At 31.5% G+C, this 15646-nt stretch overlaps 2 protein-coding genes across 3 annotated transcripts; both read right to left on the reverse strand.

Annotated features, from left to right (window-relative positions):
* Window positions 1–2151: 2151 nt before the first annotated feature.
* Window positions 2152–6815, reverse strand: LOC128292623 (serine carboxypeptidase-like 2). Its single transcript, XM_053027491.1, has 12 exons — window positions 6586–6815; window positions 6359–6504; window positions 5911–5987; window positions 5687–5809; window positions 5369–5575; window positions 4662–4763; window positions 4481–4561; window positions 4128–4199; window positions 3909–4027; window positions 2505–2618; window positions 2366–2411; window positions 2152–2235 (listed from the first exon to the last, which is right to left on the reverse strand). Exons 1-12 carry the CDS (start codon window positions 6696–6698, stop codon window positions 2152–2154), a joined length of 1284 nt encoding a protein of 427 aa, XP_052883451.1. The 5' UTR covers window positions 6699–6815.
* Window positions 6816–9416: 2601 nt separating this feature from the next.
* Window positions 9417–13982, reverse strand: LOC108452772 (peptidyl-prolyl cis-trans isomerase FKBP62-like). 2 transcript variants are annotated; one of them, XM_017750565.2, is made up of 13 exons: window positions 13527–13982; window positions 13333–13419; window positions 12990–13247; window positions 12799–12879; window positions 12622–12702; window positions 12321–12515; window positions 11832–11921; window positions 11570–11745; window positions 11174–11296; window positions 10932–11078; window positions 10369–10496; window positions 10169–10289; window positions 9417–10007 (listed from the first exon to the last, which is right to left on the reverse strand). In XM_017750565.2, the coding sequence occupies exons 1-13, from the start codon at window positions 13729–13731 to the stop codon at window positions 9888–9890; spliced, it is 1812 nt and encodes a 603-aa protein (XP_017606054.1). In that variant the 5' UTR covers window positions 13732–13982; the 3' UTR covers window positions 9417–9887. The 2 variants fall into 2 exon arrangements, with proteins under 2 accessions (XP_017606054.1, XP_052884113.1); XM_053028153.1 differs by lacking the exons at window positions 13333–13419; window positions 13527–13982 and having other exon boundaries at window positions 12973–13001.
* Window positions 13983–15646: the final 1664 nt, after the last annotated feature.

Genomic DNA, 15646 nt, shown 5'->3' on the forward strand with positions numbered 1-15646 from the left:
ATAAGAAATAAATCTCATATTTTTTTGAATATATAATTCTCATAATTTATGGTTTAAAAGAAAAATTAGAATCACTTCTTTTACACTTCCTAATTATTTTTTAAACAAAATTTCTCAAACAACAAAATAAACTATTACTTCTAATAATTTTTTTCCACTTTAATTAATTTGGATAAAAGATTTTAAGCATAAAACCAAAAATTTGTCTAGGATCTGAAATTAATTCTGTCAATCAGAGAGGTGAAATTGAATTAAGATTAGTGACTTGAGAGATTAACTTTGAATTTATTTATTTCCTATTGCTACTGACATTGTTGTTATTTTATTCACTTTATTGACATGCTCTGCTTATTTCTCCAATAGGTTGTAACAATGGTAACATTTATTAGAAAGCAGATATCGGAATCGCCATGGGATCTGGAACAGGTATTGCAAAAGTATGCATCATTTGCCTATCTCATGTTCATTTTCATTTTTTTCATAAGTGGTAGGATGTCTAAAATCATAATCATAAAAAATATTCTATTCCCTGTAAAATAATGAAAAAGAATAGTAAAGGGGAAGTAGTGTCGAATCCTCAGGGATCGGATTATACGAATTCTTGTTTCTCGAAATCTTGGGCAGAATCATGCCCAAAAAAACCTGCGTGACAGAAAAAGAATAACAGAATTAAATATTTGATTCGAAAAAAATAAAAAACAAAATCTAAAGTTGACTGAAATTGTGATTACAAAAATAATAAAAAGAGTTGAAGGAAAAGAAATTCTTATTGGTAGATTCCAGCCTTCAGTTGTCTCATTCCGCCTTGGGTTCGATCCTCGGCTTTTAAATGATCCTTCTCAACTCAAGTAAGCCAGTTATAGTGAAAGAGGACGCCTACGACCACCAGGTCCAAAGATTAGACTTACGATTTTTAAGGAACCTGACTCTAGCGAGTAATCTATGCTAGATCAACGCTTCTCAATGGCGAATCCCATGCCATTTCGTCTCTTTGGCTCGCCAACCTCTAACGCAGTAAGTTAACGAACCGACTATGCAATCTTTCCAAAACATACAAAGCGGCCGCCTTTGCATATGCTGAAAAGCTTACTTCTTAAGGGTCATGGACAGAAGCATCAGCCTATAGTGCGGAGAAACGACGAATACTTGGCGAGAAGGCTAAGTACAGATTCTAGGCCTCAAGAACCCCTTTTTGGGGAATATTGACAACTTTCGGCTAAATAGGTTTTAGTGACTCATGATAATGGTGGAAAAGAAAATAAATATAAAAATGAAAAAAGGAATTTTATTGAAAGAAAATATGAAAAAACAAAAGCCTAGACTTTCAGGGGGAGAGTGTTTGCAGAAAAAGATAACACCAAATAGAGTCACTTCACCCCTTATTTATAGTGTTAAGGAGATAGTTTAATTTAACTTAAATTCTAAAAAGATAAATACATTTAATTAAAGATAAATAAAGATAATTAAAATAAAATCCTAAAATTAAATAATCCTAATAATTATCTTAATATTAATGATCCTAATATAAATAAAATAGAGTGTTATAAAATAAAATCTCTTCTTTTTGCGTTTTTAGTCCTTGTATCTTTCATACTCGCACTTTTGGTACAATCTTTTTCCTGTGTCGCATATCAGCCTATTGTGTCTCTAAATTCGCACTTTTGTCCCTTAATTTTACTTTTGCCTCCAAACCAGTCCCTAATCGATAAAAAGACATAAATAACTCAAATTAGTAGGATCAAGCTCAGAATAAATACATGATTAATATATAAAAATACGTTATTCTAGAGCATTATCACTTATAAAATACCAAAAATATGAGATCTATTTTCTACATTAGTAGGATCAATAAATATCCTTTTCACTCTGATGTTGTTGAAGTTAAAGTGATTCCCATTTTATCTGATACATGTTCACTTTGATGTTACTTGATTCTGTCATAATCCTCTTTTACCTATTATCAGTTCACTCTTGATTCTGTCATGGTCTCAGTGCCAGAAGTTGCTTTGATCATAAATCCTTGAAACGTTCTTATTAATTTCCCCAGTTTAAAGTTCAAATTTAATTGATGAGTTTCACCTCGGCAGATAGCAACGAGTTACTATTACGAATAACATGATTCATGTCTATTATTATTTTGGTGTTTGTCAATCACAAAGGTTGCCCTGATATCCACCTTCTAAACATTGCAAAATATTCTGCAGGCTTCTTGTCAGGAGCCGTATGCCCTCCTCCCTACAAATTCAACCAGACTATTTAGAGCGTATAAATAAATAAAGATGATGAAAAAACAACAAAGCTGTCCATTAATTTCCATTCAAGGACTATGAACGAAGAAACATAAGCAGAAGAACAACTTCCGTGCCTTGACAGTAGCAAATGTCATCCTGTTAGAATAAGTCCTTGTATATCTACACATTTTGGCCATCCCAAGAACCTCAATCAGCTTCTTCTTTACATCCAAATTTCAAATTAATTAATTAATTAAAATAATTCAGACTGACCCTGCAATTTGGCCTTGCACCTTCCATGGTCGCCAGTCATCAATAATTGGATAGTTCAAAAATCTTATCCATGCTTGAGTTGCCAAGTATGGCACCACCGTGTCATGGTCGCCACTGCATAGAGATGAAAAACACAACTATACTTCAACTTTAACAAATATAATTATCTATAATAAAAATATGAATTTGGGTAAACTTTTGAACTGACCTATATAGCTTTTGTTTTATAAGTTTTATCGTATTTGTAAGTAAAAATTTTAATTTGGGTTCTATCCAATGCTAGTAGAGTAAAAATTTTCACAAGCGGATCTAAAATGATATCAAATATCTTTTTAGTTATTTAATTATTATTTTATTATACCCTAATAACAAATGACATCATTCTAGACCCGCTTGTAGAGTTTTTTTTTTTACTTTAATAAGAAATAGTCCTTTTAATTTTAATAAAATATTTTTAATTAAATTTTCTTCTTAATAAAATTTATCTTACTTATACATAATAATTTTGATTCAATTAAAAGACTTTCATTAAATGAAAAATAAATTAAAAAATTATTTATATTATTATGTTTCTATTAACCAAAAACTAAAAGGAAAAAAAATATATTGTTTTAGTTTTAAAATAGAAAACTATATATTTCAACTTTGATTCTCGTTCTAAATTAATCTTCACACTTTATAACATTTTAATTATATTATTAAAATATCAATTTTATATTAATAAGGTCCTTCTACTACTAAAATTATTAATTTAACCATTAAATGAGAGTCAAGATCTTATATAATATAAATTAAAATGAAAAACTTAAAAGAAAATTGTAAAAATAGATATTGTAAAAATATTGATTTTAAAGTTTCGAACCTTTTATCAAAATAATACTCAAACTTTCATTATGTTAATTCTTTTGACCCAATCGTTAGTTCTATTAAAAAAAAACCATTATCCAATCAAAGTTCTCTTTCCGCGCTAATTCCATCCTTGCTTTAGCTTCCCACAAGAACAAGTAATTAGCTCCAAAGTGATTATCTCATAATATTGAAAGAAATGAAAAACTCTCCCTTGATATCTAAGGGAAAGATTAATTTTGAAACATATCATAATTTGATTGAGTAAGAAACTTTTTTAAATGGAATCAAACAATTGGAGCAAAAATAATAATGGAACCAAAATTTAAGTACCACTTACTATAAAATTGAAGGGCTAATTTTTCATTTAAGCCCATTGAAACACTCATTTGGCATGAGTTCAAATCGTGTTAACTCCATCTCTTATCGTCAATATTGTATAAATAATAATATTTGAATTGTTATATAAATTAATATATTTTAATTATATTTAATCATATAAATAATAATATATTATTTAAAAAATAAAATCACAAACTAGTAAAATTAAATACCCACCTGTATATTAAAGCGCGGTAGCCTTTGGCGCTGAGGATGGCATGATATGGAAAGCTAGTTGGAACATCAGAGTCATAAGGGAATTCAAGATTGCACCGCAGCCATTTTGCTATGCTTCCCTAAATCAAATCACAACAGTTGCTTCTTTTAATTGTACAAAAACACGCAACTGCTTAGAAGTATTGTTGAGACATATCAATTGAACCAACGACGTAATACCTTCCTAATATGGAGAGTGTTTCGGACATCAGCATCGATAGCCCAATAAAGACAAAGGTATAATTCGTAAGTCTGCGGGCAAAGAAGTTAAAAATCAATCAAATTTAAGTGCAGGAATGGAGAGCCTAAAATAGTGGGCATTTTCAAAAAACATGTGTTGTAGTTCATCTTTAAAGAGTTGGTGTCCATCAAGATAAAGCCTTCGACTGGTTTTTCTTTATTTTACGACATTCCAACCACAATTAGGTCTTAAAATATGAACTTTGTTGATTCCCGATGTAGACTGAAAATTGCAAGATTATCAAACAAATTCCTTTTAAATTTATTAAGGAAAGACACTTTTATGTATATACTTCATCCAAGTATCGAACATCTGCCAAACACGCTTTGTTATCGGGATCTATATTTTGATATTCTCCCTTACAATTTTTTTTCTAATGACTGGAAAAAAATAAAGTCAATAACTTAATGCTTGGTAACAATCTTGTTTTCTTGGGCGGTGGAAAAATGTGGATTAGATAAAGATAATTTCACCTCATAAAGTTCGTCAGAAATTATTCCCATTCTATGAACATATGAAATCATGAAGTTTTCTTCAAGATTACGTCTTGTTATGGGATTTCTCAGCATGTATCCCTAAAAAGCAATTAGGAAATTAATATTGTCAAGTGAATTCCAACAATATAAGCCTGTTCATGTTAAATATCAGTACTATCTACGAGAAGACATTATTTCAATGCTAGTATATAGACACTGTGCAACCTCAACTCATGAACCGAATGTATCAAATTGGATAAATGAACAGACACATAAAATTTCATAAAATATTTATATACTTTTTTAAATATGAATTAGTGTGGATTGCAATGTAAATCTTTTTTTTTTCTTGGTTCAAGGGATAAACTTAGGAAAAATAGTAATAAAACCCTTTTACGAAAAGACAAAAAATATTAGTAAAAGAGTTTAATTAATATAATTTGAAATCAGTTTTTTTATGGAAAGACTGAATTGATTTTTTCTCCAAATTTCGGTGATTACATTCTCATCTATCCTTCCAATTAAAGATATTAATATCCAAGGATTCTTAATTGTTATTTGTTTCCTCAAGACTTAATAGCCAATAAATTTATCTTAAAATAGTTTAGAAAATGGGAATGCGTTTAATCTACAAATTTTAAGCATCAATGATCGCATTTATTTTCAAAAACGAAAGAAGCAGAGTATCGCAGCAGATATCAAACCTGTAGATGGATTATGGGTTTGATACCTTCGTTTCGTGCATGATGAAGGGGGAAAATGAAAGTGCTAACTTCATCTCTACAAGATGTTAAGGTCAGGGTTTTACCATTTGAGATCTCTTGAGCAAGGACTGGGACTGGAATCCCAGAATACGAGTCCCCACTAACATAGACTGGAATCGAAATGAAGTCTGGATGAGCCATCAGCCACTGTATTCAAATTTGAAACCTTCTGTTTCAGATAAATGATTACATTTACATACACATGTAACACTGATTATCTACTTTAAATTAAAGGTCGCTGAACTGAAGAAAGCTGACCTTACGAAGAAATTGATGGAGATGGTGAACTTGTTTCAAGTCACTGGTTTGTGCAGCACGATTGTTTCTAGCATAGGAGAAACCTGTGCCTACTGGTGAATCTATAAATATGATGTTTGACACCTGAAAATATATCATCATTGTTCAAGCTTCGTTATTAGTAATCTTAAAACAAAAACCACAACAAAAATGATCTGGTTGAGTGGATGATATGATTTGATCACCTTTGTCCATGCGTATGGGTTGTATACCAACGTAGGCAAGCTTCCATTGTACACGTCGACCTTGAATTTCAATGGACCTGCAACGCTCATTTCAATTTGATGATCCTATTTGGATATCAACTTATCCTACAAATAATCAAGAACCATAGATATATTTTGAGAGTGTCACATATTTTGATGGTGTCTATTTTTATTTCTTCTTCTTTTTTTCCTTTTTTTTTTTTTTGGACATGACACTTGAAATATTTTGACAGTGTCACATATCTTACTATTCCGATCTTTATTAGACTTAGATCCGACACTTGAACATTGGTTGTGGTTCATAGTTAGATGGATAGTCAAATAAAATTCCATTAATTCTTGGGGTTCTTAATATGAAGCATCAGCTGATTAGAGACACAACCTTCTTGTTTAAGCAAGTAACATGTGATTAAGTAATGTAAATTACCAATTTCGAGAGCAAGAGCAGAGAAGGCGGAGCATCCAGGGCCACCAGTCAACCAAAGCAGAAGAGGGTCGTCTTTAGGTTTCCCCTCCGACTTTACTAAGTAGTAAAAGAATTGAGCTTCTTCTGAATCACCCACACCAACATACCTGACAGAAAGCAACATATACACCCATCAAACAACTATATATCTCCACAACCAAAGAGAGTGTAAAATTTCGTTAGGTTACCCGGTTTCAAGTTCAAAAGGAAGAGGTCCTTCAAATCCTGGAAGAAACTTGACAGCAGAACCATGAGCCAAAGCGAGCTGAGAAAGATAGAAGAAAAACAATAGGAGGGCCATCTTATGATGTGTTAATGCTGCCACTAACAACTTAGCTCTTCAACCATGGTATCTTATATTAGTTTCACATTCAGAACGTACGTGGGATGGGCTCTTTTGAATCGTCACAAAACGAGAGTGGCTACACGTTTTGTTTGTGTTTGTATTTTATTTATGTGAATAAAGTCAGTGGCTATGGTTTATTGGTTTGGCTTTCGTCCAACATCTTCAATGGACATTCTGACAAAATTGAAGTGAAACACTCGGGCGGTCATTCGGCTCTTTAAGGTTAGAAACTGTTGGGCGATCATTGTCTATCGCCAATGTTCATATTTTGTATATGTATTTGTATTTTAATGAAATCTAGAATTCAATCCATAGTTGAATTTAAATGTGTTTGTTTTTTCCATTTAAGATTTTAATCCAGTCTTTGAACCTATCCAATCATTTTAACTTGACAATAACTTTAATGTAAGCTTAATAAGATAGTAAATTTTTTTTTTATAGAAAATGTACCAATAGTGTCCATGATTGTATTAAAATTTTTAAATGAAAAAATAATAGTATTAATTTTTTAATCTTTTAAATAGATAAATTCAATTTCAAATTTTATCATTGCACAAAAAATTAGTGACATATTTTAACTCTTTTTGGGTTTAATTTGAAACCTTATTAAATTGTTTTATTTTATATTATATTATTTTTAGGGTAAATTATGCTCAAGGTTATTAAATTATTAGTAAGTTTATGTTTTGGTTGCTCAATTTAAAAATTACAAAATTGTCATTGAACTTATAAAAAGTTTTCATTTAAGTTACTGAACCATTTGAAAGTTTTTATTTAAGTCATTAGGATGTTAAGTTTTTTATTTTAAAAAGTCTGGCTAGTGAGCTCTAAACGAGCATTTGATGTTCTATACGGAGGATCAATATACATAGACAAGTAGAAGAGCATACTTTAATTCAAGTTTATCTAATGATCAATTTCAGAGATCAAAGAAGAAAATTGTTTGGATTCTAATTCACAGATTCGTAATATTCAAAGTTGTATCATGAAAAAGAATTAAATTGTAGAAGAAAAGGGGAAGAGAGCTTACGATCGGTAAAAAGGTGTTGGGAACAAAGAATACCATACAACAACAATTTTAACAACTCAATGACTTAAATAAAAACTTTCGAATAGAATGACTATTTTGTAACTTTTTAAAATTTAGTGAACAAAATATAAACTTACTAATAATTCGAATCTAATTAAATCCGACGTTAATTAAAATAATCAATTAAACTTTTCTATTAGTGATTTTGGTCATTGATCACATTGACCATTAAAATAAATTGATAGATCAACCATATTATGATATATGGCGACTTCGGTTTAATTTAATATTTTCCCATAAAATTTATTTAAAAATCATAAATAATTATAAAAAATATAAATACTATTAAATATTTAAAAATATAAAATTGATATGAAATTATAAAAATAAATAAAATATAATTTTTTATAAAATAATAAAACATATTTAAAATATTTAAACCTTTATAAAATGTATTAAAATCTATAAAAATCATAAAAATTATAAAAAAGAACTTATTAAAGTTGATATAAGCTTATAAAAATTATAAAAAAAAATTATAAAAACTTGAAGTGGATTGAATCAGTTGGTTGGATCAATTAGACCGAAATCGACAAGGATATTGATTCGAAGAAAGTCATTAGACCAATTGACTTGGAACCAAATGGTTGAACCAATTTTTTTTAAAATTTTTTTAAAATTTTTATTTTTTGATTTATTATGTTTTATTTAATTGAACTGGACGGATCAGTCGAACTGGTAAACCGATGGCCTATTCTATTTGACCATTAATCCAGTTCTGAAAATCTTAATTAGAATATTTCATTATGGCATATGCTAATAGTTGGATAATAAAATTTTGGTTTGATAAAATATCAAAAAAAATTTGATTCAATTGTCCGGTTTCCTAGTCAACCGGTCTAATATGGCTTTCTCTGAATCAATACTCTTGTCAATTTCGAGCTAACCAGTTCATTTCAAGTTTTTATGTTTTTTATATATTTTTACAAGTTTATATCAATTTTAATATTTTATAATGTTACAATTTTTTAAGAATTACAATATGTTTTTTTAAATTTTAAATAAGTTTTATGAATTTTATATTTTTATAATTTCTTAGAATTTTTAAAATTTTATGTTTTTAAATACTTTTATATTTTTAAAATTTTTGATGATATTTTTATTTTTAAATATTTTTATGAAAAACATTAGATTAAATCAAAAAGCGCTACGTGTTATCATCTAATTGGTCCATCAAATTATTGTAATGGTCAACATGATTAATGACAAAAATTATTAACGAAAGGGCATAACTGATTATTTTAATTAATAAGAAGAGCTTAATTGGGGTCTTAATTGTTTTTTTGCATTTTCTTAAAAGGTTTTTTGACATATAAGTCAAATTAATTTAATTTTAAATTTGAATAACTTTATATTAAGGTACCTCACTTCAGGTTGAATAGTTTGGATAATTATGGATTTTAATTTATCATTTATAAAAAATATCTCGTACATAAACTAGATTTTAAATTGTTATTCAAAAATGAAATTATTTCACAAGCAGATAGTAAATTGTAAGTTTAAATCGTGTGGGATACAAAATTTCTGGTTATGCAAAATTTTCAAATCTAAATCACAACTGATAAAAGTTTAGACGTCTCATCTGCTCTAAAAATTGTCGGTAGGAACTGATTTTATGTTCATGGAGTAACCATACATACGGTTTAATGGTCAAAATCCAAGAGTCCTACATTCCAAATCAACATAGTGAAACGAGTGAGGCAGACAGAGGAGTGCTCTGTTAATGAAGAACAATCAACCCACCTGTGTTCAACTACAAACAACAGAAACACATACAATGTGCAAGATTTTGGTTAAGGTTCAATGTTTATGAATAAATATGAAATATTAGAACATCTTAATCGCCTCTTCATATCGGGATCATCATTTCTTTCATCCCTTCTTTCAGTTTATAGGAATTAACATTTTAACACTGGGTTCGGTTATACTAATTTTCTCCTCTCTTTCCTGCTAAAACTTACAGGCGAGCAAGGCTGAGGGAGAAGTGCTGGTTTTTGAACATTAGACCTTTTTAACCTTTTGTTAGATAGATAACAAGTGACAAATGGAATTTCTCAACTCTGATCAACTGCCATTCTATCTTCAGAAGGTGTTGAAGGTTCAGCCACGCATTCCTTTTCAGTTGCTGCGGCCTCTTCACTCTTCTCAGGCTCTGCTATCTCAACCTTCAATTTCTGCCATAAAAATATTCAAATAGATTCATCTCAATCATCATTAACAAAACAACACGTAGCTCGTCACCTATACAAGTTATGGAGTTGATACAGAAGAGTTTCCTTCAATATGAATTGTTGTACATTCACCACATATAAAACATTGTTGGAACACCACTCACCTTAACGGGCATTGATGATCCCTTCGACATTTGTGCAAACATGTTTGTAAAGAGTTTAGCATCCCTCTTGTTGCTTTCAACTTGGAGTTGTCTCAGGGTCTTCTGAAGTAGCTTCACCTCCCTTGCAAATGTAAGGAACATGATTATTGACAACTTGGCCATTACAAAGAACTTGCAGATTGAATAAGTTCCGTCTTTACCTGTTTTGGGGGTCAGCCTCAAGAGCTTTCTTGATGTCCATTTCAGCTGATATTAGATCTGAAGTTTTCATATAGGCTTGTGCCCGCCTATATAGAGCTTTCACATTGTAGGACTCGAAATCTAGTACCTAGAGAAAGATCAAGCTTTAGAATGAAGTAAGACGCATGTTTTCCAGCTAATCAACCAGAGCAAAATTTATATGTGATCTTCAGTGCTAGATATAGTACTTAAAAATGCCAGCCTTTGTCTTTAAATTTTGAAACTAATGCATATACCTTCAAGAAGCTAGTGATGACATGAGATATGCCCTCATTGAGAGCTCTTTCACTATTACGTATGCCAAACAATAAACGGCACAAAAGTGAATATATAATAGTGAAACAAAAGTAAATTCCCAATTTCAATGGAAACAGAGGTTGAACATAAAAGAGGTTTAATTTTGCAAGTTCATCCAGTCATGCACTAATGGCCAATTTCCAAGACATCATTATTACCATACTAACTGGGGGAATCATCTACCATTTCCATCATACAGATTTGTGTTGGTAGCTTGGCAACTCACCTTGGAACATAACTGGATCGCCCCCCAGAAATCACTTAGTTTGAGGCTACATGCTGCACCATTCAACCAGCAAGAAATCCTCAATGCTTTTATTTGCTTTTGCTCATCATCCTGAAAGAGTCCATCTTCACTGACATAATCCACAGCCTAATGGTACAAAACAGATAGCAGAAATTAATTATTTCAAATATACAATCTAGGCTTTGTATTTTAATCAGACAAAATCAATGCTTTGTGATTACCTTATCATACTTTTTTCCTGCTCGTTGATAGTTCCCATCTTTAAAGAGAATATTCCCTTCTTCTTTCTTTTTCCCAGCAGCCTCAATTTTCTCTTGATTATTCAGTTCCCACGGGGCTTTTTCCTATTAAATTCATTAAGCAGATATAAAACACAGCAAATAATAACATGACCATCTAACCTCAGGAACAGACTGACTGGAAAAGAAGAGGGGGGGGGGATGGGGGATGAGGAAAGAATCCCAAATAGACCAGGATGGTAGATAAAGATTTAGAAGAGAATTTGGACCCAACATACCAGAACTAGAGATCAATGCCTAAGGAAATACCTACTACAAATTAGTAAGGGACTAAAGGAGCTGTCATGTTTAACAAGTCTATAGGGCTACAGTTGTCACCTTAACAAAATCCAACATTTCAACTTCATAGACTAGGTTTGAAGAAGGTGGGACTACAGCAAGATCACGCTCTGCTACAACACTACCAAAACCATACTCAGGACAAATTGTCAACAATGCTTGTTCCCCCTTCTTCATCGTTGCTGCTGCTCGGTCCAAACCCGGAATCACTTGTTCTATTTGTCAAATCGGTAAATAGTTAGATATGGTCCAAAGCTTTTACTGATCATCTAGCAAAATTGCAATATAAGGGTACACCAACCTTCATCTGTTATAAATTCCAATGGCTGCCCTCCATCAACTCCTTTTCTCTCAAATACAGTACCATCTTCTAACCAAGCAATATAGCTAACTGCAAATAAGGAGTAAAGCGTTTATAGAAGAAGCACTGGTAAAGATATTTAGAGCATAGGAATTATGCAAGGCCATGGGATCATCATATAATATATTGGTCGAGTCACCTCAATGAAACAATCCATAATCCCCAACATTTCCCAAACCAGTTGGAAACAAATTTTTCATGTCCAATTTCTTTATTGCTAAAAGAGCAAGCATAAACATACACCTAAACCTTAAATACCATAATTTTTTAAGCAAATTTACTGTTGACATATCTTACACCTTTAAGATATAATCCAGTACTAATCCCATTCCAAACCTAAATGGAAAGTGGAACAGTATCCACTACCTCTGAATCTAGCTTGATTTGGAAGAACACAGATAAGATATCATAATGGGTGAATATACTCACTAGTTACTGCAGCACCTTCATTTGCTACAAGAGCACCTTCTCCCTCTTTCAGAATTTTTTTGAATACCTTAGAATCTCCTGTAACATCAATAACAGGCTTGAAAGAGACCAATTCCAGTTCAACGTTCAAAACTGAATTTGGTGGGATACTTGGGAACCCATCAGTAGCCTCCTTCCCCTTATCTCCAAAAGCATCTGGCATTGAACTCAATAGACTGTAAAACTTGCAATATTGGTCTCTTGGAATAAAAGTCAATCAAGATTTGAATTGCAGTAATCCAATTATCATATGACAACATACACTTAGGTTGAACAATTAGCTTGACCTTCTCTCCCCTTTTCATTGTTATAATTGCTTTTGTCAATGCTGGAAAAAGATGACCTGCAAAAAAAGAAAACATGTTGAGAACTTCTGTTTATAAAAAGTTTAATATCTCTTCCCAACTACCATAAAATTTCAACATTCAATTAAAGTTACCATCTTTCACATAAAACTCATATCCTTCTTCAGGGGTTTTTGCTACGATAGTCCCACCGGCAAGCGTCACTTGATACTTGACTGCATAAAGAGGATTTAAAATGAAAGCAATCACTATAAACCTCCTATTAATCAATTTAAAAACAAAGCAAATGATGAAAAATTTTGCAGTACTTAAGAATTCAGAGTACCAAGAACTTCATCTAAATCACTAGGCCGTTCATTCCTCTCTCCCTTCTCCATAATCTTCTTAATGATACCACCATCTTTGCATATGTCCACAACAGTGATCCACGAAAGAAGTTCAACCTCAAATTGTACAATTGAATCAGGTGGGACACCATCACGCCCTTCAGCTCCATAACCGAAATCCGGAGGCAATGTGAACAATACACGTTCCCCCTTCTTCATAGTTGTAATCCCATTATCCAAACCCTTAGCCACTTTACCTATCAAACCCATTAAAACATAAATTAAGCTGAATAAAACAGTTGATCAGGCAGCACCATCAAGATTAAACCTCCAAAAACTCACCTTCACCAAGCTTAAAAGTTATCGGTTCACCATTATCCCTTGTGGAACAAAACTTTATCCCGTTAAGCAAAGTACCCACGAAATGAACTGCATAGTTTCGATCACTGTTTACTCAAAAACTAAAAATAAACCCAAAACAAGGATATTTTTTTTAAAAGAAATTGAAGTCTTGAAATAAATATAATGGAAATCACCCGTGACTTCGTCGCCGAACTCGGGCGTTTCCCAATGGATACCATTGTTGAGGAGTTTTTTCTTGATACCGGAATTACCCAACTCTCTCTCCTCACCAACCTTAAGAGGCGGAGCTGATTCAATTTCCTCCCCAGGTTCCTCGTCGAGGTCATCTTCGCCCTGTACGTCTGAAACGTCGGTTCCTTTCCCTTTCTCTACTTCCATCGAAGTGGGTAGACCACGAAGATTTTGGGCGACGGTAATGTAATGAGTAGATGAGTTATTTGTGAAGTGAAATTAGGAGAATAATGGATGACCAGACAAAATACTGATTATGTGAAGATGGTTGAAGTTAAACGATGTGTTGGCAAGTGTTTTATGTTTCTGTGTGTCGCCTGTGAGTGCATGATTTGTTATTTTTGTTGAGGTTATAGGGGGTGCTTTATCAATTTGCTTTCAAGTTTCTAGACTTATCATTTTACCAGTTGATAAATGCTGTTTCTATCTAGCCGATTTACAGTTTCAAACAGAATAGGCCATTCAATTGGAAAGGCCCAAACTAAACAGTGGTGGAATTTTGGAATTTGCTTATGGCCTAATGTCCAATTTAACCCTTAACTTTTACATATTTTATCAATTTGGCCCTCAATCTTTCAAAAAGAGTCAAATTTGACCATCAACTTTTTGAAAAAGAGTCGAATGATGTTTTTTTAACGAGAATACTAACTAAAATATTAATTTTTTTAACATGACAATACACATGTACTCCATGCTAATATTGTTTGAAATTTTTATATTTTTTAATTTTGATTTTAATCTTTATAATTTTAAATTATTTATTGACGTGACATATAAGACTATTGGTATTATGTTAGCACAATGTGTACATAGATTTCTATGCAAGTTGCCACGCCAATAATGTAAAAGATTTGTGTTTTATTCATTATTTCCATAAAAAGGGTAATTTGATTCTTTTTGAAAGATTAAGGGTAAAATTTAGCTTAAAAAAATTATAGGTAAAATTGATAAAAAATATAAACGTTAGGGACTAAATTTAACAATATGCCTTAGTTTATTATGTTGAACAATGCTTTCGTTAGGTGAATTTTAGCCAAAAATTCATTGGTTCACATTATTAAAGTGAGATACAATAGAGATCCAACAAGCTAGAAGCAAGTAAAATACAAAAATACAAGTCGGACAAGAAGCAAACAAAAAAGATAAAAGCAGAGGTTGCACTTAATAAAGCCTTCATCAATGTATCTTAATTACTATAACTCGCCTAATGATATGATTTGTTCTTAAAATGAGAAAGATCAACAGATACCTCAACTCTTTACACTGTAAAAGCACAAAAACAATCAAACAAATAAATAAGAGCTATTAAAACACATAAAGCTACAAATAAACAAGAAAGTAGCCTCATTTCCAAAACATCATATTTGCCCCCCAATCCCATACTCATCACCATCACAATCAATGCCTAAAATGGTCTCTGGTTTCTTCAACCCAACTAAAGGTTAATAGAAAAAAAAAATCTTGAAAAATGATTGATCAGAAAATGCAGAAATAAAACCTCAAACATAAAAATTAGTATCAAAGAATAAAGAAAACAAAAGAGCAAGAAGCGCTCGGCTTCCACACAGAAAAATGAGTGAAGAAATGAGGCATATAAAATTACAAATCTCTCAGGAAAAATGTTTTCTTTCTGATTCATTCTTCATTTAATTTTCAAATTAATAGATTGTTAAATACCTAATTTATTTATAAGGTTTGTTTTAATGTGTAATTTTATAAATAATTATCATTGTCTAAACTTTGTTATATAATTAAATAAAAAAATTATATGCATAATCGCATCGAAGTATTTCAAATAACCTTGAGTACCCATTTCCTGCTAATGCTACATGTAGAGTAGAAGAGAAATGGAAATGTCTTGATTCTATGTTTCTAGTTTCTACATATGCCTTGACGATTTTCTATGTGCTAAGGGCCAAGGCCATCTTTGGCAACGCAAATGCAATGGGTTTAGTGCAGGCTTATTACCGTTAGGCCTTTCAGATCCCATAGTCTCCATTTCTAAAACTAGACACAATTCTGTGCTTCTTCCCCATTGCAATTATGTGGAGACTCATGAAAG

Source organism: Gossypium arboreum, chromosome 5 (assembly GCF_025698485.1).
Source record: "Gossypium arboreum isolate Shixiya-1 chromosome 5, ASM2569848v2, whole genome shotgun sequence".
Taxonomy (NCBI): Eukaryota; Viridiplantae; Streptophyta; class Magnoliopsida; order Malvales; family Malvaceae; genus Gossypium; species Gossypium arboreum.